At 44.8% G+C, this 23,597-nt stretch overlaps 1 protein-coding gene across 1 annotated transcript in view; it reads left to right on the forward strand.

The window, feature by feature from the left end:
• The window catches only part of LOC146856812 (uncharacterized), a 1,211,343-nt gene that overhangs the window by 303,219 nt on the left and 884,527 nt on the right, over nucleotides 1-23,597 (forward strand). Inside the window, exons 9-13 of the mRNA XM_085646995.1 lie at nucleotides 16,615-16,794; nucleotides 17,753-17,977; nucleotides 18,749-18,875; nucleotides 19,497-19,696; nucleotides 20,554-20,766. Of these exons, the coding sequence (XP_085503121.1) occupies nucleotides 16,615-16,794; nucleotides 17,753-17,977; nucleotides 18,749-18,875; nucleotides 19,497-19,696; nucleotides 20,554-20,766 (945 nt within the window). The remainder of the gene's footprint in view (nucleotides 1-16,614; nucleotides 16,795-17,752; nucleotides 17,978-18,748; nucleotides 18,876-19,496; nucleotides 19,697-20,553; nucleotides 20,767-23,597) is intronic.

Consider the following 23,597-nt stretch of genomic DNA (forward strand, 5'->3'; position numbering starts at 1 on the left):
AGCTACTGTAAATGGTAGTCTGTCCAGTTTTTCAATTTGCAGCATTGTATATTTAGCCCCCCTTTGTGCCATTTCAATCTGTGTATCAGTTAGATTGTATTCTGAAAACAGAGACGTACTGTTTATAAAATGCCAATGCACAAGGCCTGCACGCAAAGATTGTAGTGTCCAGCTCAATAACATAATAGAATGTAACTGTTATTGGCAGTGCTGTAATATGTAGGGGTGGGCGGAATTCGCTTAGTCCCTCTACACAAAGCTCCGCGAAAAGGTAAAAAAATCTCCGCAAGCACGCTGAAATTTCTCGGTGGGAAATATTTCGCGAACACGCAATTGAGAACGCAAACAAGCAAAAAATTCCGCAAAGCCACAGAACGCAGAATTTTGGGCAATTCCGCGTTCTCCGCGGAACGCGAAATTACCCAAATTCCGCAAATTCCGTGAGCTTAACGGAATTTACCGCCTAGGCCTAGTAATATGGCTAAATCCTGTTCCACTATGTCAATAGCAGAAGATACAATGTTGCCCAATATATATACTCTGGAGGTCAAAGTTGTTAACCCATTATCCACAACAGCAAAAGCTTTTTCTAAGTTTATACAGTCTATTTCCCGTATTTTCTCTGCAGCTTCTTGTTTGGAAATCTTCCAGATTTCGTTATAGGCAGCATAAATGCCTGCATATATGAAACGTTTTTGACGTTGTTTCCTAGGTCATTGTAAAAAGTCCCTAAGATCCATGTCTTGTGAGAGTAAAGATAAGTGTTGTTCTGCAAGTGTTGAGGTTTCTAGCCATTGTAGGCACAACTTTCCAACACTATAGGATGTCACTACCCCTGGATGTTCTCTCTCTATATAACGTGGGTCCGGACTATGCACATTGATTCCCTCGGTGATGTGCAGGAACCTTTTATGACATGTGATTGTGTCTAAGGGCCAAACCGCCCACTCCTTCCAATTGGGGTCTGTTCTATTGTATTTTAATATGTCATCAATTGTTGTCCCTTCCTTTGTAGAACAATTCTGCTACCCATGTGTTGGTGTAGGAAACTTTGGAGAGTTCAGGTCTTTTGTCTTGCCTATTCCAAGACAGGATGTCTGTTGCACAGTATCATTTAAAAAGATCATCTGCTGTGGAATGAGGCATGCTCTAAATAGTGCCTCTGTACCCTGGACTTGCCAGTCCTTTGAACCCCAAATCAATTTTGTGTCAATTTCGTCTTGTCATAGGTCAAAACCCTGTTCAGACAATTGGGCCAAAAATGAAGCAGAGTAAATCTGTTTAGTGTTTGTTAGCATGATTTTCAGTGCTGATGTTGGTGCAACCTTATAATAGAATGAGGCTGGATCTGTGATGTTAAACCCTGAAAAGTATGCACATTTCTGTGCAAACATTTGTGAACTACTTTTTGGTGGTGTTGGGCAATGTTCCCACTGACTGTATTCAAATACATTCCTAGGTGAAATGGATTTGTGCAGGTAATGATGACCAAAATGTTGGTAACAGTACAATTTGTCATAATCTGATAAACCTTCTAACATTTCATTATTAAAAAATGCAGCTGTTTTCTCTAAATCAGATAACATGTGATTAACTGTTTCAGTGTCCCAATCATCAGAAAATGTACTGGAGGTAATGAAATCACTTAATGGGATTTTAAATACATGATTAATTTTTAAAAGTTTGGTTGGTCCGAATATGTTGAAATCAACCTTGTCCCATACTATACCACTGGTATAGGAACAGCTGTGATGTTCACTGATGACAAGTCTCTTTGTTCACGATCTGACGATGTGTGTGGCTTCAGGAGAATTTTGACCTTTCGGGCTGTGGAATCTTGTTGAAGATAATATCCATAAATACGCATACTAAAGGTCAATACTAAACCTAGCCATACAGGAAAAAACATTGTCCCAGAAATTACCCAGAGTTCAATCCAAGGTGATACCAGGTATGTCTTTTGAAGAAAGAGAAGAAAGTTCTTTAATTCTTGCTTGAATGGTGTTTTGACTGGTGTCGGTTCCGGCTCGCTTGGATCCAGAGAAAACGTATCAAAGTTAATGAAGTAGCCAGAAGCAGTTCGATCAATTGTTGGAATTGCATCGGATTAGTTGAAATATCCTTTTCCTCTCGACGAGGCATGTTGATGTAGACATCTGTATTAGGTCTAATTGCAACTTGTGAATTATTCAGATTTTCGTTTTGAATTTGAATGTTTTGTTCAAGTGGAACAAGTTCCATAGCATCGTTGCTTAGTCCTTCATTCCTTACAGGTGGCTCTTCAAACGTGATGAGTTTTTCTGTTTGAACTAGCTAGGGGAGGACGTCTGCTACATAGGAGCCCACTAGGCCTACTGTTTAGTATCGGCCACATAGTGTGGCTTGATTAAGTCGATTGAGACAAATCTTTTCTCCTTTTTTCCGGCAAGAGGGTGGAGCAGCACAGTTCTTGTTCTGTGTACTGCAAGGACAGGAACAGGTTTTCTGTAAGAGGGTCCAAATTCCTTTTTGTCTGCAATTTTCTCTCTGACCAGATCCCCGACTTTTAGGATCCAGACAGGTCTTGCCGTGACTACCTTGACTTCTTCAGTGGCGGTCTGCTTTAGATGGACATTGCTTTGTTTTGTCCTGGACTCTTTTAGATCCTGTAAAATATCCAAACAATCATGGATATCAAATGTTTTTTCATCCGCCACTGCGCCTTCACAATCAAGATCAGGTACCCACATTCTTGTCCCAAAGAGGACTTCATATGGAGTGACACCCCCTAGAGAGCTTCTTGGCTGGTTATTTAATGCCCGCTGTACCCCATACAGGTGTGTGACCCAACTACTGCCCTTGCCTAATACCCTAGCTGTTAAAGATTGCTTTAAGTCTCGTTTTTTCTCTCCACAACAGAATTTCCCTCAGGATGATACGGAGATGAGAACCGCAATGCTACGCCCATTCCTTCCATGGCCTCTTTATAAGCCCGTGAGATAAACGCAGGGCCGCGGTCAGAGTGTAACGTGCTAACTGCGTATGTACTGATAAAGATTTGCAAATCTTTTATAACAGTTTGAGCGTCAGCAGAACGCTGACTGCCACCATGATATACCTGTAAGCCCCGTCCGTTTGTAAGGGGCCGCAGTGGTCCAAGTACACACATGCAAGAGGTTTGTCTGACTTTAGTAATGGCGTCTGTGCCAAGCGTTACGGTGGAGCCTTTCATTTGCTGGCAGATGTCGCATTTCAAGACATAGTCTTTAGTTTGCTTGGATAACCCTAGCCACCAGTAGCACTGTTTCAATAAAGAAATAGTCACTGCAACGCCTGTGTGCGCATAGCCCAAACCCTTGTGTGCATCTAGTATTAAACCTACGATCCATATTTGGTATTACTCTATCCCCCACTCCAGGAATCTGAGCATATGGAATGTTTTGTGCATCTAATTTGTAGGAGTATTTGAGTGGAAATGTTTTAGGTACTGCTGTGCTGCCTTTGCGTGATGCGATGACAGCTACCAATATATCTCCGTCTATTCTCGTTTACGAACAAGTCAGTGCAGATACGGAAGCTGTGCTTACAGCCGCCTTTGGGGCTTCATCAGCCAATTAATTCCCTTCAACATGAACGCCATCACGTTGATGACTCAGCGTATAGATCACGTGAGTCCTTGGTAGCTCGGATTTCAATTCCGCTACCTGTTCCCATAGTATTTTGTGCTTAATTGTGCCACCTTTTGCGTCCTTAAACCCGTTCTGTTCCCAATGTTGTAAGTACTCTTTGTATGACTGTACACAGAAAAAATAATCACATACGACTAGTGTGGGGAATTCATGATCCGTATTTACAAGTGCAAGTATTAGTGCTTTTAATTCTGCCAACTGACCCGTGCAGTCTCCTAGAGATTGCGTTTTTGTGCAACTAGGATGGAACTTGCCATCACACACGCAACCTTTAACGATAGCACATGCAGAAAAATAATGTTGCTTACTTCCTATGGCCATTTGCGCAGATCCGTCAAGGTATATAATATATTCATACTGGTCAAGAGGCAAGATTTCATTAGGTAGAGGATATTCTTTTTCATATTGCAGGAATGCCTGAGATTTTAAACTGGGATCAAATCTGTATTCAAAGTCTGTTGCAGTAAGAGAATTAGAACACTGTATCCACCTAGGATGTAACGCTTTCGCATTTGGGATGCTGGCCTTTCTAACAGCTTCTAAAGCTGGTACTGGAGTCACGACAATGATGCGTTTCCCCTGAGCCAGTGCTCTTTCTCTTGCTACAGCAGTCTGAACTGCTGTCAGGATTTTTTCTGTTTAAGTGAAATGCATTTGTGTACAGGTGTGATTTGTAAGCATAGGTACAATTTCTCCCTCATTAAAGGTCAAATAAGTGTACCCGCATTGACCCGCTATTATTTGGATCACTAAGTGGCGTACGTTTACGCGTGTCTGCAAGTGTTTAGAAGCAGTCATGTCTTCCTGGAATATACAAAGAATATTAGTATGTTCTTGTGTCCAATCTTTGGCTGAAAAGTCAGGTTTGATTAATTCATAGAGCGGTGTTACTCTATATGCGTAATCTAAAATGTATGTTCTGCCAAAATTTAGGAATCCTAGTATTGATTGTAAATTTTTCTATGATTTTGGAGGCAGCAGCAGCACACACTTTTCTAAAAAGTTAGCTGCCTGACTTTTGCCTTCACTTGACAACTCATATCCTAAAAATAGGACATTGAGGTGTGCTATTTTCAACTTTTTAAAGTTGAACTTGTAGCCTTCTGCGGCAAATCCCATAATAATGGTGCTTACCCTGGTCAAGTGCCTCTCTAAGTCGTCGTCAGTCAGATAAATATCATCCACATAGGACAACGCTTCTTCATCAAAATTTTGAAGTAACTCTATTACTCTTGCTGAAAATACACCTGGGCTCTTTTTATATCCTTGTGTCAACCGACAGAATTGTCTCTGGGACCCTAACGCACTGAAGGCTGTTAGATACATGCTTTCAGGCTCTATATTTTGGCAGAAAAAGCCATTTGAGATATAAAGTGTGGTTTTGTATTTTTTGCGCACAATGTTATTCAATAATGCGACACTGTGTACATTTTGGACAGCAAATGGACAGCGCCAGGACACCCTAGGGTAACCGTTGCGCTTTATAAATTATTTAACATAACATAACAAATGTCTTTGTGCATGAATTAAAATGTCTATAATTTAATACTAGACGATATGTATTGTCTGGTTTAGAAATGGTAAACAAAGGATTGTTAATTGGTGAGGTACATTTTTCAATGACCCCTTGGTATTCAAGTTGACCTAAGATCTCCCTGACTTGTCTTTTAGCTTCTTGCTTTATTGGGTATTGCCTCTGAGCATTAGGTGAAACATTTAACGGGATCACGTGGTAGGTTGAGTTCTCATCCCACCCTGCATGATTTATGTACAATGTTGGAGCTTGGACTACTGCCCACTCCTGTGCATATGCGTGTTTTCTGTGAATGGGAACGTAGTTGGAAAATGCAGGAAAAATTATACTTTCTCCCCAGGGCACTCAATAACAAATGCAGGCGGCCAATCTTGTTCTGCCAACAGGATGTCATAACCAGATGATAAGTTCTTCCAAAGAAGACCTTTTACTTTCCAGGGTGTGTCCCCCTCCAGCCGGACTGTTATTTCATAAAACTTATGTGGGACGCTCACCCTGGTGTCTGGTGTTTCCACCGTGATGTAATCATTCAACTCTGCTGTCACCAGAAATTCCTTCAGGTTCAGGAGAGCTATTGTTCCTTCTGCAGCGCTGTCTAACATCGTCAGAGCCCATTTCCCGTTCAGAAGTTGTGTCCTCAGAACTCCAGGCATGTCTGATTTTCAGACTAGCAACTTTCTTTTTCTTAAATATAGATTTTAGATTTTGCTTATCTTCTTTCTTAGAAGTAAAGTCTTGAGCGCGCTGCTTGTCTCTGGACTGCGTGCGCTCCTCTCTGTGTTCTGACCGTCCTTCTCTTTTGGAGCCTTCCTTCGAGCCCTGAAAGGAACACGAGGAACGTATATCAGTATCCTGATACCTGCCAGGTTTCCTAATATTGTCTCTATTCCTAAGGTTGTACCTCTTTTCAGAGTGCTCCTGCTTAGGAGACCTACCTCGGGACAAAGATCTCTTGTCTTTAGAGTTTTCTTTTTTATCCCACTTCTTTTTAGAAGTCTGTTTAAAAGTGTCCTTTTCAGGACTGCCCTGTAGTTGAGGTTTCAAGGTTTTTTCCCCCCAAACTATCCCAGCCCAATTTTGCATATGCAGTGTCAATTATTTTGGGTAGTTCATTCTCCTGTTCTAATGGAGAGAACTCCCTTAGGCGTTGGCAGATTGCCACTGCTGCTGCTTCCCCTTTAATGTTAGCTAGTATTATGGCTGATACCTGGTCATAGTTGTTTAACAACTTCATCCCTAAGTTCAGGGCAGGTTCTGCTCCATTGTCATTTTGTATTTGTCTTCATACATCTGGTACTACTGCTAATCAAGGAATACCATTTGTTCTGGTATATATGGCAGCAAAGACTGTACCCCAAGAGGTGCAATCCTCTAACTGTGGTGTAATTCCCATGGGCAAACAGATTGTTAACATTCTGTGTTTTTCAAATGGTGTGGTATTTGGGAATACTGCTTCTAACTGGCTTATTTTCTGAGCTACCCAGAAAGGAATTTGTTCACGTTTTGTGGGCACTTTGCCCATTACTGCGTGTAATGTTTGTGGAGTAATTTTAGTACCTGTGCTCTGTCTAGGAGCTAGATTTGGTGTAATTACTGTTGGATGGACTGCCAGAGTCCTCAAAACAAAGTGTGTCATGTTTCTGTAGAGTTTTATCAACTTTTTGTGTTGAACAACTAGTTCATCCTGTGGCATTGTGTCAATGTCTGGATGTGGTGCATAGGTCGCTAATAGCGGCCATGTTGCTCCTGGAATCCCTAAAGGACCAAGCCTTGCTCTTGTTTTTATGTGGGGTAGGGCGCCATTAAACCAGAAAATATGTTCCTGGAAAGTAAGCGCAATCTCAGTCTCCTCAAAAGGAGTGTAGACCGTTTGAATGTAATCATGTATGTAATAATGAAAAGTTTTTGTTACAGCATCGGCTGCAGGGAATATAACCCATGAGTAGAATACCTCTGTTTTGAAATCTTCATGTGCCTCTATCACGAATATTACTACACCTCCTCTGGGTTGTAACCCATGTTTGGGTAGTTTAACTGTTAAAGTTTGTCTTACTTTGGCTGCAGTTTGGATTGCATTCGCATCTTCCTCAGCAGACTGATTAAGTCCCTGGTCTAGATTTCTCTCCACATCGGACATTGTGTTTAAGACACAGAATTATTGTCCAAGGAAAGGATAAAAAAGTTTTATGCAAAGGTTTTATGCACAATTTTGGGAAATTTGTCCTTTCAAGCTTGATTAACTAACAGCCAATACATAGGATATCTCACCTACTCAGCTGTGGTGGAGTTTTTGCCCACTTTCTCCAGACAACTCGGGGTTTTGTAAGTAGGGTCTCTGAGAATAAGCACGACTGGGCTACTCAGATTCTACTGTTGAGTAAGTGTGCCATCAATATACCACGTTGGTCGCCATGTAGTGTAGTCCCAATAGTACCCTGTCATGCAGGACCTACGCTGTTTATGGATAACATATACTGTGGGTCAGGTGGCAGACTGACTCCGTGCACCCTGCCGCATATGTTAGCCTATGGTTTGCATTAGCTAGCTTGTAGTGCCACTAGAATCTCCTGTTATCAGAGAGATTAGTTTTTGGCAACCTCAGAACACAATAACCTCAGACTCGTGGAAACAATATACTACTTTTCACCCAGTCACTCGTGCTTGCTTGTTTTGCTCTCAGAGAGATACAGAGAAGCAACAGTTGAGCGTTTTTACAATAAGAATTTATTGTACTGTAGTTCTTCTCAAGTGCGCTGTTACAATTGGAATAGTATTGTTCTACCATTTTGTAATAGTCATGAACATATACATGAATATGAAATGCATTTATAAAATAAAGTGCGTACTCCTAAGATGCCTGACTAGATGTACCGAAGTGTACCTAGCATGTGAGTAGGTGCTACAGAGCCTAAGAGCCAAGAACCCTGCTAGGATTGATTCGAACCCCCATACCTTAATAGTGAGAGTGTGGGACTTCGTCCTGGACTTGAGCTGGACACCCCGCGAGGGATCGTCCGACCACTGTCAGCTGGAGCGATGGCTGCAGCGTCTCTGGTCAGAGTGTCGGTCTTGAAGTATCGGTTCCCTCCTGCTCTCTGGTAGCAAGAGGTGCTGTACTTATACAGTCTATGTACGTGTGTTACCCATTGTTCAGTATGAGGATGACGTTGGGGATTAAACCTTGTGCGTCGATGGGAGTGGTGAAGTATACCTCCTGGAGAGTGTACACATCAATTATTCATATGTGCTAAGGATGACGTCTTAGCAATATCGATTGGGAAAAACCCACCCTCGGCATTGAACTAGCTGAAAGGTTTAGTTCATAAAAGGCTGCAGTCCTTATAAGGCGTGATGTCTCTATAAGGCATTCTGTCCTTATTTGGAGTTATGTCCTTATAAGGCTCGTTCATATGAAATAACGGAGATGATATAGGGAAAGTGTAGGATGCTCCCTGGACCTATATATGGCCTCCCCACTTGTTTGTGTTTTTTCTGACTCCTTGGTCCCTGTGGTTGTGCCATCAGAGGGTTTGATTTCCTGCCTGGGGCTCTGGGGCCTGTGGCTGTCTGTAGCTCCAGTTGCTCTGGGGCAGTCATGGGCTTTGTGTTGGCCCTTCTGCGGCTGGTGTTGGGACTTTATTGGGGTGGTTCCTGGGTGGTGTTTGTTGCCCTCGAGGCCGGTTAGCCGGCTAGTTATTCGGTTTGGGGTTTCCTCCTTCCCAGCTCGAGCTGCTTGGCCTAGTGTGCTGTTGCCCTTGTCCGGACTGTTGGGTCTTGGGTGTGTGGTGGCTGGCCACTGTTTGTGTTGTTCAGTGTGTGGCTCGTCTCTGGTAGCTAGTGGGTTAGTCTTCTCCTGAGCTGTTTTGTTCACCTTGGGTCGGCCACTTCGGGGATGTGGCTGGAGGTGTCATCCTTGGTGTATTTTGTTTGAGGCAGGGCTTCCCTGGGAGGCCTGGTTGGTCTTTGGGTTCACCTGGTTTCATGGCCTTGGAGGTTTGCCTCGCTGTGCCCTTGGTCCTCTCCGTTTTTTGGGTCCTGGTCCAGTTTGGTCCAGTTCCGGGTCTTGTCGTGTCTGCCCTTTGGTGGTGTCTTTCCTTGGTTAGGTTGGGCCCTGTTGTTGGCCTCTTTCCCTGGTTGGGTTTGTGCTTCACTGGGTTCTGGCCTCTGGCTCTTACCCCTGTGTTTTCCAGTCCAGGTGGGGTGCGGGTTTCCGCCAGCCTGGTCCTCCTGGTTGGTCTTTTGGCTGCTGGAGTTCTGGCACTCCTTGGACCTGCTTCTTTCTGGTCGTGGGGGGCGGATGTGGCTTTTTTGGGCAGGGTTCCTAATATTGGGTCCCGGTTTCCCCTGCGTTCTTTGTATGTGCCTCGGTCTTGGCCTGTTGGCCTGTCCCTGTGTCACGGCTCCTTCTCCCAGTCTGGGGGCTTTGGCTGTTGTCCTGTGTCAGCGCTGGTGGTTGGTGCAGGATTTTCTTGCCGTGGGGCGTGGTCCTCCTGGGGTTTTCTGTGGCAGTGGTGTCCTCTGAGCTCTCTGGTGGCTGGGTCTATCTGGTTGGTGGGGGCTTACTCCTTGGTCGGTGCTTCCTCCCTTCCTGGTTTTGTCTTTTCTGGCTTTGTTTTTTCCTCCTCGTGCACTTGTTTCTCGGTTTTCTGTCTGGGGTTCAGGTGTGGGTGGCTGGAGTGTAGCTGTGTGGTCCTGGCCTTGGCTTGTTCTCTGGGGGTGTACCTTGGCCCTGGTGGCGGGCCCCTCTCACCTTTTTTGGGGGGGGGCTGGCCTGCTCCAGGTCTCACCAGTTAGGTGGGATTGGTCCCATTGTTTGCCCTGCCGCTCCTAATTTCCTGGTTGGGGCAGGTGGATTTTAGATATTCTCCTGCTTCCCCTTGGTTCTCTTCTGAGTTTGGTTGTGTGGGCTTTTGGCGTTGTTGGGCATTCCTTCGATTGACTGCTTTGAAACGCTCTCTGTCAGTTCTGCTGCTGTGTCTCTGAGACAGCTTGAAGGGTGCTGGGCGATGGCAACCTTGAGGCCCTAAGAGAACCCTTCTGGCTTTTCATCCCTGTGGGGTGCTTAGTCTGTTATGGCCCTCCTTGGACCTGTGGTTCTTGTGGTGTGGTTCCTTCGACCACTGTTTCCCTTTGGGGGATGGGCCTTTGCCTCTTTCCGGCCTTGGTTTTGGTTGTCCTTGCCTGGTCACCTTCATGGTGGTTTTCTGGGCTGGCTCCCTTCCACTCTGTGGTTTTGGGGGTTGGTGCTCTGGGGGCCAGGGTTCCCTGCTTGGCTATTTTTCTGTAGTGGGGTGCCTACTTTGTGCCTTTGATGGCTTCTCCTTTCTGTTTGTCTCTAGGGCTGGTGTTTCCGGCTGTGGTGTTGGGTCATGGTTCTTCTGGGGCTTATTTGTTTCCCTGTTGGGCTGTCCCTGGCTTTGCTGGTGTGTCTGGCCAATTTGGATCTTCTTTCATCTGTGTCCTCCTCACTGTCCTTCTGTTGACGGCTGTCTCTAGTGCTTCCTTTGTGAGGGCTCCTCCTCCTATGTTGGTTCATGGCATTCCTGATTGTGGGTTTGGCTGCCCTCTGGGTTGTGTGGCGTTGGGCATCCTTTGCTGTGGTTATGTGGCAGCGCCGTTGGCTTCCTGGTCTTTTTTTTTGTTTCCCTTGGTCGTCTCCTGCTTGTTCTGGTTGATGTGGCCCTTTTTTGGTTGAGAGCGTTGTGGGCTGTGTGTTCCTGCCTGTTTTTTCCTGTAGTTCTCCTGGGTACTTCGCTTGGGATTCTGCTTTCGGTGTGGTGTCCAGGGTGTTCTTAGGGGTTCAGAAGGCCGGGTTCCAGGCTTTTGTATGCTCCATATGTCATGAATGGGACAAGCCTGGAGGGACCTGGGGGTAATGCCCTATTTTGTACTGGTAATCTTTATTACGCCTGGTCCCGTTGTCCTTGTCCCATTCATGACGCCCCTCCCTCCACCCCTCACGGCCAGCCGGCCTTCCTGTTCGTAGCTTGGTAGTTCAGGAAGAATGCTGGGTAAGTACTGGTTAAGTGCTCCCAGTGGGAGGTGGTGGGGCAGGGGGACCCCGCATTCCTCTGTTGTTTTTTCTGTCTGGGAGATGGTTATCTCCACATGTCATGAATGGGACAAGGACAACAGGACCAGGAGGAATGAAAACTACTGGTAACGAATAGGCCATTTACAAACTGCTTAGCTACAGAACCTCCTTTCTTCTAGTGCAAAAAGCATTTTCGGCACCTCCTCCCAAGGCATCAGGATAATGTTCTAGAAATTGATTGAATGTATCTTGATTAATCACGCCCTCAATATTTTATTTCAGTCACACTGACCTACCGAAGTAGTCGTAACCATTTACAGTGACTCAATTATTACCTCAGTGCTTAAATAGGATCCTGGAGTTCGCTTCATCAACATGTAGTGTCGCTTCTCAGACTGCATCGGGTGTAGTTAGGGGACATGCTTTCCAAGGGAAAGAGACCTAATAGTTTCGTTCCCTCTATTTTAGAACGAGGCCCACAAGAAATCTCATATTGGGAGGCTTCGTGGGGGAAATCTTTCCACTTCATAACCCTACCCGAATTGGAGACTGTGAGTTCTGCGTTTTCAGATGACTACATGTTCTCCCTAATGTATTTCTAGTGGTCCCAGCTTCACAGCAACATTTTAAATTTAAATGGCTGTGATTGGTATCCAAACTGAGGGCAGCCATACAGACTACTAAATCAATAGAAAGTTAAACCCTACAAATAATTATGGAGGCCTCTCCCAGCCATCTTAAAAATGTGTAACACACATCACCCCACATCACACAACAACGCAAATGTAATTACCTCTGCAAGGTGTTGCAAGGGCTAGCACCAATGAGAGGAAGCTATTTGAGGAGTAGCTATGGTATATTGTTTGTGAAGTAGAAAAGAAGAGCTATGCCATGATGAAAGATAAAGTCCTAGAGCTTTGTGGCCACGAGGTTTGGTGAGCGGGAAGACACATTTTGTATGTAGGAGGAAGTGGTAGAACAAGCAGAGATTTGTAGGATAGGCAAAGTAATATTAATTTCACTGATGCGTGCCCCCATTTAAGATGACTGTAAACTACTGTCGTCTGCAAACTGGAGTAGCTGTAACAAGCTCTAAAAGTTTGAAAAATTATTTTGAAGTGTGTAGTCTCATTATAAACCAGTAGGGTAAAAGTCACTTTAAAAAGTACTCCCAATTTTGACCATCACTGCTGTTGCCATCTCCACTGCCACCAACTCCACCTCTTTTATGGAAATCCCTCTCGAGGAGGATTTGGGTGACCCCACGGAGCTGCTTGTTGTTGCTGAGGATTGTCTAGCAGATCGATGCTTGGAGGGGCTTTTCTCATTGGATACATTAGTGGCCATTGCCATCTCTCCTGGTATGCAACCTAGCAAGAAGACAGCTGATGTGGCCATCAGAAGGTATGCCAGGCTAGTGTGCCAGAGAGACAAAAGAATTGTTGCGATTCACTGTAGCATCGAGACAGCACTCATTATACAATGAGAGTGTAAGACTGTCTGACCTGCTTTGCTGCTTGGATGGAGCCAACATGGCTCAAGCTGAGTCCAGGCAAGGAGCAGTTGGTGATAATAGGCGGAGTATATAATCTGAAGTCTGGGCAGGGCTCTGCCAATAATTAATGGCTTTTGACAGCTTACTGTGTAAGTAGCGTTAGTAAGAGAACTCAGATTACTAGTACGGCTTCCTTTTATTATCCGTGATTAGCCTTAAGGACACGTTTTTGGCCTGCGTCCTGAAAATGTACATTCCATTTTCACAGGTGACTCTATGAGAGGGTCCTGAAACTAGTGTGTGCCTCATCCCCAGAAAAAGATCAGTTATGCAAATTATTTTCTGAGGACTGCATGATCCGTGGCTTTTATTTATTTTTTTTCTCACCAATAAACCTTGTAGTGTTTTTGGTCCCCAAAAATTTTCAAAAAAAGTTTCTCCTCTGGACTTGAACTTTCCAGTGCAGTGGGACATTTTTTAGAATGTGATCTATTGAAGTACCTTCAAACATTTTTTTTTTTTTATTAGCATTCAATATAAGTCTAGTGAAAGAGTTCAGGAGCTGCCAATTGTTTAACATTATGTATGTTTCAACATAAAGTATGAACAATTCCTACTAAACAGTGAATAGGAAGTTGATTCATTTTGTCAAATCAACCATTGGCACCTGTAAAATACTCCGAATTGAATTGTAAATCGTTCCATTATCTCACCACATTAACCATATATGTTAACACAAAACATCAAGGTCTGCTTGTCTCAGGATCACATGTGGGCAGGTTCGTTCTAGAGATATTGTTCTCCTTTCCTAGGAGGATGTATACAAAGAAATGTTTAAATTCCGTACGGGCAGTCTCCAGTTTGACTTTTGACAAAGGAATGGTGCGTGGCATGGTTTTTTTGTTAACCTGCCAGGTTAAGCTCGTTTCTCTCGGGTGTATTTCGGTTTATTTAACATACTCTCTTGGAATGCCTTTCTCTGAGTAATATTTGTTCTTACATTGTCATTCCCAAATTTTGTGGACTTCCAAAGAGCTCCTAAATGGGAGTTCCTACATATGTGGAGCGATAAATAAACAATGTGTGCTGTGCACCCTGTGTGATCCTGATTATTGTTTTGCAAACCTGTTCTTGACACAAAGAACTGAGTATGAGATTTCAGTCTTTTTTTATTGGAAAGATTTAATTTTCCTAATAATATTGATTGGGGTTTATACTTTTTTATTATTATATCACTATAAATATTGTTAGAGTTTTTATTTCATTGCTAGGCATAGTATGATTCATTGAACAGAATTTGTATTTTAAATATGTCTTTCATCGGATAAATATGTTTGGTATTATTTGAGTGGAAAGCTAATTAAACAAACTGTGAATTGGACAATTTCCAACATTTGTCTAAAGTGAAATCTCTAGAAAGCTGCTGAGTGAAGCTTGTGAAAGAGGGCTCCTCAAATCATAGTCTTTCAGCTCTTTCTTACTATATGAAGTGAGCAGATTAAGATGAAACCACTACACATATTTCGTTAAATTAAAAAAAAAATCAAGCAAACAAGAAAGTTTAGCGTACCTCAAGTTTAGGGTACCGCATACACTGGCACTCATGTATAAATGCACAGACCTTCCGTAGTAATTCATGGTACCCTTTAGTAACCATACATTGCTACTTGTGACCACTGTGGATTGCTTGCAACCCTGCCTTTTAGGTAACCTGGCAAGTGTTCTTCTCAAAGTAGGTGTGATTAATGTGATGCAAGTTTTAGTATCTGTTTGTCAGAGCAGTTGTAAATCATTCCTAAATAACATGTGACGAGCTCGAATTCTCAGTAAAGATCCCAGTGAAACATTGTGTAGGGCAACTTCCCGGGATCTCGCTGTGCCTCTATAAATAGGATGAGATGTCCCCTCCCAACATTGGGCTTTGCGGATGCCACTTTGTGACTAACGATTAACTGCAGGATAGCCTGTGTTTTGGTTACAAACTTACATCGATAGCCCTATATGTCCCGAGTGATAGTATACACCAGGATTTACATGTTATATAAAACCTAAAAGACACACCTTCTAATTTAGTTGTTTACCTAATGCTATTTCAGTTGTGTCGAAAAATTCACTGTCATAGAACATTATTATTTATATACTAAGCAATAATTTGTCTTTAAACCAGATTCCAATGTCATTATCCTATAATCACATTCTCCAACATATTGAGAGCCCCTTTCATAATTACCTAAAAAACTGGCCAATTTAGTGAGTCAGTTCTTTGCTACGGCTCAGCAAAAACGTGTTCCGCGAGTTTTCACATATAGAAGCTAAACTCCCATAATAAACTATTATATACAGCGTCGATTCAAATTTACATTCAGCGCAGCACTTGGGGTAAACCTGCAGCAAACTCGTCTGTGCGCTTCTCAGTCTCGAGTCCGACGTCATCATCATAGTGAATGGATGAGATCGAGGTCATCATAGTGCGTGATGACTTCATGGAACCAGAAGGCGTAGTGTTGCGTCTCTTGTGTTCTCTCTTCATTGTGTCATCACAGCCGTGCCTTGGAAACTGAGGTCCGGGCATGGACGGCCCCAATCATCTGATCTCAGCACCCAGTGCCGAGGTCTTCTTGCCTGCTGACCAATAAAGAAGATTATTGCTGTGGCCCCGTCCGCCTTTACTTCGTAATCCACAGCGTGGCACTGACAGGTGGGTTTTGGGCCCAAACACATCCGTCATTTTTTCCAGCTTTAAATAGCGCGAACTCGACCCGCTGCTATAGTACGTTACAGGAGCAACAGTTGCATTACACAAGAACACATTAATTGTTGGGTAGGCACGGGGAGGTTAAGTGATTTGCCCAGAATCACAGGATGTTGAACCCACGCAGAGACTCTATCCTGGTTCCCTAGCTCCAACGTTGGCAGGTCCGGCCGTTACGCCACACCCTCTCCCTCTTTGTTCGATGTACCTAAAGTAACGGAATAGCATTCACCCTTTTGGATAATAGTGTCGCTGATTCTAAGGGTGACATGAGCCTTCCATGGGGCCGTTGTTGTACCTATTTCTTTTTGTAGTCTGATGTCAGTGCTTTGAGGCAATCAGCACGTAAAATAGCACTATGCCGAGACTCTACTCTGTAAGATTCTTTCCAGATTTCTTCACGTTGTCAGGTGTAGGAGACTCTGTTCTCTAGTCTTTTTGTAACTATAGATCGGGCTAAATGTGCTTGTTCGTTGAGAGATGGAATTATTGAGTTCCGCACATCATTTTAATGAAATACTAATCCAGTGCAGATTACTTCGTGTGGTCGACAGTTGCACCTTGAGAAAACTATTCTCTCAGAGGTGTGTGTGGGGGAGGGGGGGGCGGGGCAGTTTAAGTAAGGATCTTCCTTGTTTCACTGCAGTGGCAGACTAACCTGCACCTCATGCCCACGATGCACCTTGTGCATTCAAACAAAATGGCCGAATGTGCTGGAACATCTGACGTCCTTAAGTAGTTTGCATACATGACCAGGTGTATCATATGTTTCCAGGTCCTCCCTGGAACAGGTTTGTAGTTCTGCTGTTATTCCAATGTCGTTCGAAATAAATAACATCTGGCATTACCACCGCTGTAAAAATATAATTCTCACCTGTCTGGTGAGGTAAATTGAGTCTTCTTGATGGACAAGACGGGAAATATTTTTACTTTGCTGAAAGAAAGTACAAACGTACCTCTGGTATGCATGCAGTAAACTTATTCTACCCGCATACATTATATAAGGGATGCACACAACACCATTCGCCCATGTTTTGTACCAACAGAAGATGTCTGTTGTCTTTGGGTCATTTAGTCTCTGGGTCTTAGTTGTGACACAGTTAAATGGATTTGTGCTCTTGTTCTTCCTAGGTGACCCCGTTGCTCATCCCTGCCCTCCTGGGCATTACTGCAGTGGAGTAAACAACACTGAGCGCAACAGACCAAGCAGGCCTCAAGCGTGCCCTGTCCACACTTATCGAGCCCTGCCCAGTGCAGAGGGGCCTGGAGACTGTCAGCCGTGCCCTGCAGGGTACCACTGCTCGAAGCCAGGTGAGATGAGGTTCTCGTTCTCTTATCTCTCGCATCCTCCTTAGCTTGTCTTTCCATTTTAAGGTTCCCAAGCTTAACTTTTCCTTACTCCCTTAGTACTACCCACTTGTTCAATCTATGCCTTGCATAGATTCCTGTTTCAATTTTGCTCCTTCAGTAAATGTCCTGAACTCTGTTTTCAAGCAGGTACTTACTCTAAACACTAGATTAGGTCGACATCCTAATAATAAATTTCTCTCTCTGTCACACACACACACACACAGGTTTTGTTTTACTTTGTCTCTCACATTCCCTTACACGTGCTCTCTTTTTCGCACTCATACACAGAGTTTAGCTGCAATTACTTTTAATGACAGAAAAGAGTCTGTCCGTGCCTGGTGATTATAGGTAGCATTCCTGCAATTAAGAAAATGTGTCAAGATGGTGTCCTTCAGTGTAAGTTGCAGAACAACTTGGCAGATGGGGACCAGCCACTCACACAAATGCCAAGCATTACATAGTTTTACAGGTATCGTCTCTTTTATGTCTATTCCCAAGACCCATCAATGTTCTAACACGTAATGCGCACAGCTGGTACAATAGTTTCAGCATTTTAAAATATTTGTCACCGAGATTTACTCCTGACATGATTGACTCAGCTGTTCATTCCTCCAAGGTCTATAAAGTGACCACTTTTAGGTTTAGAGATATATACATACAGTGTCTCATACACGGGCACCACCACGTCTTTTATTCTTGTACACATTGTACACTCATTCGTACACTTCATATCTTGCTTTCCTTCTCACACACCCCTTTCTCACTCTGTCACATTGGTACCTTCTCATCCTGTCTCACATGAATCTTTCTATTGGATGTCCCAACATCCCTTCAGTTCCCAGTGCTTGAATTGTGAGTACAAACACCACCGGTCTCTACCAGATCCTTGGTTGTCTCATGCCTATTAATTTCCTCTCAGGTCTTGTAACTTTTGAGGGACATGCATGCCCTCCTGGGTACTGGTGTCCCGGAAGCAGTGCCCCTCTCTTGTGCCCGGCAGGGACCTTCCGTGCTCAGGCTGGTGGTTCATCATCCAGTGATTGTGAACTTTGCCCACCTGGGGATTACTGCCCAGATCCAATGGTGACAGGAGAAGCCAATATCAACAGTGTGCCTTGCAGAGCCGGCTACGAGTGCCCAAGTGGTGAGTTGACTCTTTGAGGGCGACTACGTTGGCTTATGATCTATAGCATAACATTGCCACCAGCCTTGTTACTCACTTTGTCCTTGAGCACTAGTCACGACCTTTGCCACCACCATGTAACCTTTAATAACCATGTATAATTAAGAATGTGAATTTAATTTAGAGATGCCATAGCTCAACACCTGCTTTTTACATGCTCATTGTGTGGCCAGCTTTCTCGTCTCTGTTTTCAAAATAGAGGCAATATGGAACCCTGCAGACTGAGAAGATGTCCAGTCATGGCCTTTCTTGCTGTCAACCTTTAAGGAGGTGCCGCTGTTACTATGGACCATCGGTGAATTCATATCAACATTTTAATAATGATACACTGTGCAACTCCTGCAGCTCTTCAAGAAGCTCTTCACCCTGTGACCTAGCAAAAGTATTTCTACAAGGGTAGTTAACCTTGTATCCCAAAGATTTCATCAGCTGCCACTAAGTCACTTCTTTTTTACATGGTTTCTAGACCAAAATGTCCCATGGGATGCTTTGACACAGGCGGTGGGACAGATAACTCTTGGCATGCCTTAATTCTGCACCACCCTGAGTACTGGGCAACACCTGGCCGATGGGTGGAACTGGTAGTGTGTAAATACACAGATTGTTAGTACGTGCTAGGAAAAGGAGTGATATTGTGAGAACTGTCAATGCATGTCTGGAATGTTACTGATGTTATCAAAGATGTACAGAATGGTTCCTTCCCTCATTACCATGCTCTTGTCCCCCCTTCAGGTTCCATGAGTGAGGGCGTTTGCAGGGCTGGGTCGTACTGCCCCCCGCGCACTGGGATCCCACCGCAGTGCCCCGGAGGGTATTTCTGTCCTGAAGGGTCATCTACGTACAACACCAGTGGGCAGCTGTGAGTTGGCCCTCATTTTATATGTCTTCAGGGCAGCCATTAATATGGCTTCTGTATAAGGCGTCAGGGCAAGTCTTAGATACTCTCTCCTCTTTTTTATTTATGCGTTTATGAATTATGTTTGTAAGTCTCCATGTCCAGGCCATGGCTCTGCTTCATTCGAACAACCTCGGCCATTGCAGCTTAAATAGCAAACTCGTTTCTGGTGCTGCTTTTAGCGATCATGCGTGACGCAATATAGGTAATGGCAACACCTTGAGGAGACCACAAGCGATAGGAATGTTTGGTTAGCTTTAAGGCTCGGAACACTATCATTTTTGGAACTGCCTTTACTAAGCCATCCTCTCCTTTGTAACAGATACTGTGAAGTATTTTACTTTACCCCAGCGCTGCTTGCTTGTTAAAGATACTCTCTGGAAATCTCCTTTAGAAGCCAGCCCATCTCAGTCAGGCTCCTTTGTTAGACTCCATGACAGGTATTGAATTGCTGTACTTTGTTGTGTGATGCTTTGGGAGTGTGAGAGATTCTTCCATCCTTTAACTTGTGCAAATGCCTTTTTGAGTGCGACATGTCCACTCCCTGTTGGATAATGGACACACTTTTTTCTTCTCTATGCTCAGGTGCCTCTACCCGTATTACTGCCTTCCAGGTACTGCCCAGTGGTTGCCCTGTGATGGGGGCCACGTGGCCTTACACCTAGTGGGGTTGCGGGACTCCTTTGACAAGACGTGCCAGAGATGCCAAGCGGGCACCTACCGCCCCACCGCCAGGGCGGATCTTCCATGCCAACCCTGCCCTGCCGGGTACAGCTGTCCTGAGGGTAAGTGAACAGAGACGCAGGTAGGTTATGAGCCCAAAAAAATCAAAGAATTTCCAGTGATTATGGGGAAATCTTGTTCAGCAATATCTTATGATTGGAGAGATGAGGAGCAGTTTTGCCCTTTGGTAGTGAGAGAATCCAAGCAGGCGATCATAGGGCGCGGGGGCACCAAAAATGATTGTCGCACCGGGCGCCACCAGCTCTAAAGCCGGCCCTGGGTACTCTGCTACAGAGGACCTGCACTTCTGTTTTTCCATTTCAAGCACTGGGTCCAACCTTTCCAAATCCAGCCACTCTCATGGAGAAGGGGGCGGGGGGTGGGGGTGGCTTGATATATGACGGTCTTGGGACCAAGGAAAAGGAAAGTGGCACAACTTGACAGTTCAGTGATAGAGAGAAGAGAGGGAGGGGTCAGGGAAACTGGCGTCCGCGTGACCTGTCATTATAGAAGAACCAGGCGGACACCTGTGGCGGCAACTTAAGCTGGCACGCGTTCGAGTAAAACAATAAATTAAAGAAAAAAAAAGCAACAACAACAGAAACGGGGAGCAGCAATTTGGCGCGCTATCAAGTTGAGTTTAGGCATGTGGCGAGGATAAGTGTGAGACTTTAAGAGTAGCCTGAAAGAACTTGTTGATGTGCTTATGTAGACAGAACGCTATGGTTGTAAGTACAGTTTATGAAGACTCCGAATGGAAGTGTTGCTGGAGAACCCATTCAAAACTTAGTCCTTTATTTTCGCCTCTTCTCTGTTTACTTGTATGTCTTTCTTGTGTGTATTGCTGGCATGTTGAACTTCGTGATTCACATATTTGGAACACGCGGATTGAAAAGCATCCCTTTTCTAACCCCGACAGGTACAGATAGCTATTTTCAGTTTGTCTGCCCTGCTGGCTACTACTGTCCGCCCATGAGTGCAGCACCCTTGCCCTGTCCACCGGGCACCTACGGCAACAGAAGCCAGGCGCGCGATCCCGGGGAATGCTTTCCGTGCCCTGCTGGCACCTTTAACCACCTGACTGCGCAGACCGCCTGTTTCCCCTGCGGGGCCTCCTCTTCTTCCCACACAGGTGAGTCAGAGCGTCGTCACCGGTGCCAGGGAACAGGCGGTCCTGTCCCAGGCTGGGCATGGAGCCGAGCCAAGGCTAGGATGCGAGAGTTGCCATGGACTCATCGAGTGGGCTGCAGGCCTGAACTGCAGCTTTTTCTCACCCCATGTCAGTCACCGATGCAAGCTTCAGATGCTGCCGTGCCCGCTATTCATAGCCTCACTGGGCTTTTAATCTCAGGTGTCAGAATATCCAGGAGCTCATTTTCGTATTTGTCTCTAATTATGGGGTTGGAATTGGATCCGCATTTCGTACAGTTCTTCGGTGGTTTGGAGGCCACATGGTGTCATTTCTCTCTTACTTTTGCTTTCTGTTTTCTCAAGGAAACCTGTCAGGTTTACTTAAACATTGCAGGGTGCAATTACATTGTACTGTCAAGAGATGTGGGTCACAACCAGCTCCCTGTCCAGAATCATTGACCAAACACAAGGTATGTGTCCCCCTATTTACCCGCGGTGTCTTATATCGCCTGTTCTCTGCAGACAACTTCTAAAAACTATTTGCATGTCATGCACACACATGGTATTGTTAACTGCTGTGGGCATTAACAGTCGATAACTTCCAGCCAAGAATCATGGGATCAATCAGTACTAAAATTGAGCCACTGGGTGCGAGTGCTCAGTTTTGGGGACCGGCACATATTTTTCCTCATTAGATATTTAGGGAAAGCAAGAGAGGGAAAACACACAACGGGGAAGGAAGGAACAGATAGACGGAAATGCTACCATAAAAGGAGAACGTAGGCACCAGCGAGAGTGAGACAAAGGGGAAGTGTTTTTCTGATAGTAATAAATAGGAACCAAATATGCAGCCTTTGTATTCGGCCCGCTGACATTTAATAGCACCAGCCGCAGTCTTCTCAGCAGAGCGCTGGACACCGACACCCATTGTCCTGCAAATTAAGCACTTGGATCAATGTAAGGGCTCAGCATGAGGAGAAATAGATATCTAGATTTCCAGAGAATACGCGTAAACAACTTTAACATCCATGTGTGCAACAACCCCTCCACCCAGAAATTCTTCCAGTCCCATTCCTGCACCATTTCCAGCAGTAACATTTATGCCCCACCAGCCAAATTTGAGTTTCATCCGCACTGCAAAGATAACTATGGCTCACCAAAATACCTGGCCTCCTGTCGTTCTGCCACACTCACTGCTCATCCTCTATTGGGTCCCCAACAGGTGCTAAGAGACAACAGGTTCTTTTACGATGGGGCGGAAATGTCCCCTGCATGGTGCATAGTCGTTCACCCTGTCCTGTGTTCCTGACCTGAAAGCATCTCTTATCAGGTTTTTTTTATTTTGGCCCCAGCTTCACACTAATTAAATGTGTGCTCAATGAGGCATAGGTCTACTCTTGACTTTCGAGAGGGTCTGGACTTGTCCTGAACCTGGAGGCATCCACCATGTCAACCCCTCACAGTGACATCTGGACTACTTTCCCAGTCACAGGTTTTGCACGTATAGTCTAGCCAGACCTTTTTACCTATTGTGTGTGAGTGGGAGTCTGCTGGCCCACTCTCCCAAAGTCCCACTGCTCATGCGGTATCTGGAATCCTAGCATTAAAATCCTGTTCACTGGTGCTTGTGCGTGTATGCTATTGGAATGGTATACAGTGTGAGGCTATATAAGTGAACCAGAGTGAGAAAGGCCTTTGGGTTCCATTTTAGAAGTCCTTGGCCCATTCATGTGTCCAACATGGAGGTGAGGTTGTTTTTTTAGACAGTGGCAGTGTAATGCTGACATGCCTGAGACTGAAAGGAGTGTTAGGGTGTGAAGGGTCATCAAAAGGGAGCAATTCTTTGTCTGACTTCATGATCACTGGCAGATGCAGCTGTTGATAGCCAATATGTGGACATCCCACGCCTGTTTGTGCCTCTATTGTGAGTGCTCCAGCCTGCAAACAATCCTATTGTGAAGAGCATCACTCAAGGCAAAGGTTAAATCTGGAAGACAGACTGTGACTGACACATGAAAAGTGAACTGACCCACCGGTTCTGAATGGATACTGGAAATCCACATGCCCTGTCTGTTAACTGGATAAAAGTGGGAGCAGCTGATACACTTGTTATTCCACTTCCAATTTTTCTTCAATCAAGGATGGGTTACTCCCTTTAGTACTCAAAGGACCACTGGGCAACCCAGGACTAGTGTCTGCCAGCCAGTTCGCAAGAGGTGATGGCAGATTACCCAGAGTCTGATCTGAAGGAAGAATTGTTAACTTGTCCTGGGACCCAGGGAACGCTGTCTGAGCGAGAGGGTAGGGAGGTGTCAGCCCTACATGAGGGTGCACCATTTGAAAGGGATATAGCAAATGGTGAGTTGGTCTTTCCAAGGGAGCCTGAGTAATTGATGCAGTCAAGAGCGTGAATTGATATGAGCAGCTCCATCTGAGGGACAGCTGGGTTGTTATAATGTGCTAGATAGTCTCCATGTACTATTCCCAACGTAGGTGCCAAGGGCCCTGGAGCTTGCATGAGTGATTGGCTGGGCCAATTGAAGCAGGTATAGGTATCTGTCTGTAGCACCAACTGTGTGCCAGTGAACATAGAGAATGTGACCTCAGTGCTGCCAGTTTGTACCTTAACTTCCCCACCACCCCAAGGGATTAATAACTGGAATCTAGAGGTGCCAGCAGAGGGTACTACTCCACAAGTAGAGAACATAGCACTATGACAGATGTGCCCGAGAGAAAACCCAATTCGGAAGAGTCAAAGGCTGTCACCTCATGGCTCTATGGGTGAATGTAGCACCTGACAGCCATGATGCCAAAGACCTCAGTGTCTGATCG

The sequence above is a fragment of the Triturus cristatus genome, chromosome 3_2 (genome assembly GCF_964204655.1).
Source record: "Triturus cristatus chromosome 3_2, aTriCri1.1, whole genome shotgun sequence".
NCBI lineage: Eukaryota > Metazoa > Chordata > Amphibia > Caudata > Salamandridae > Triturus > Triturus cristatus.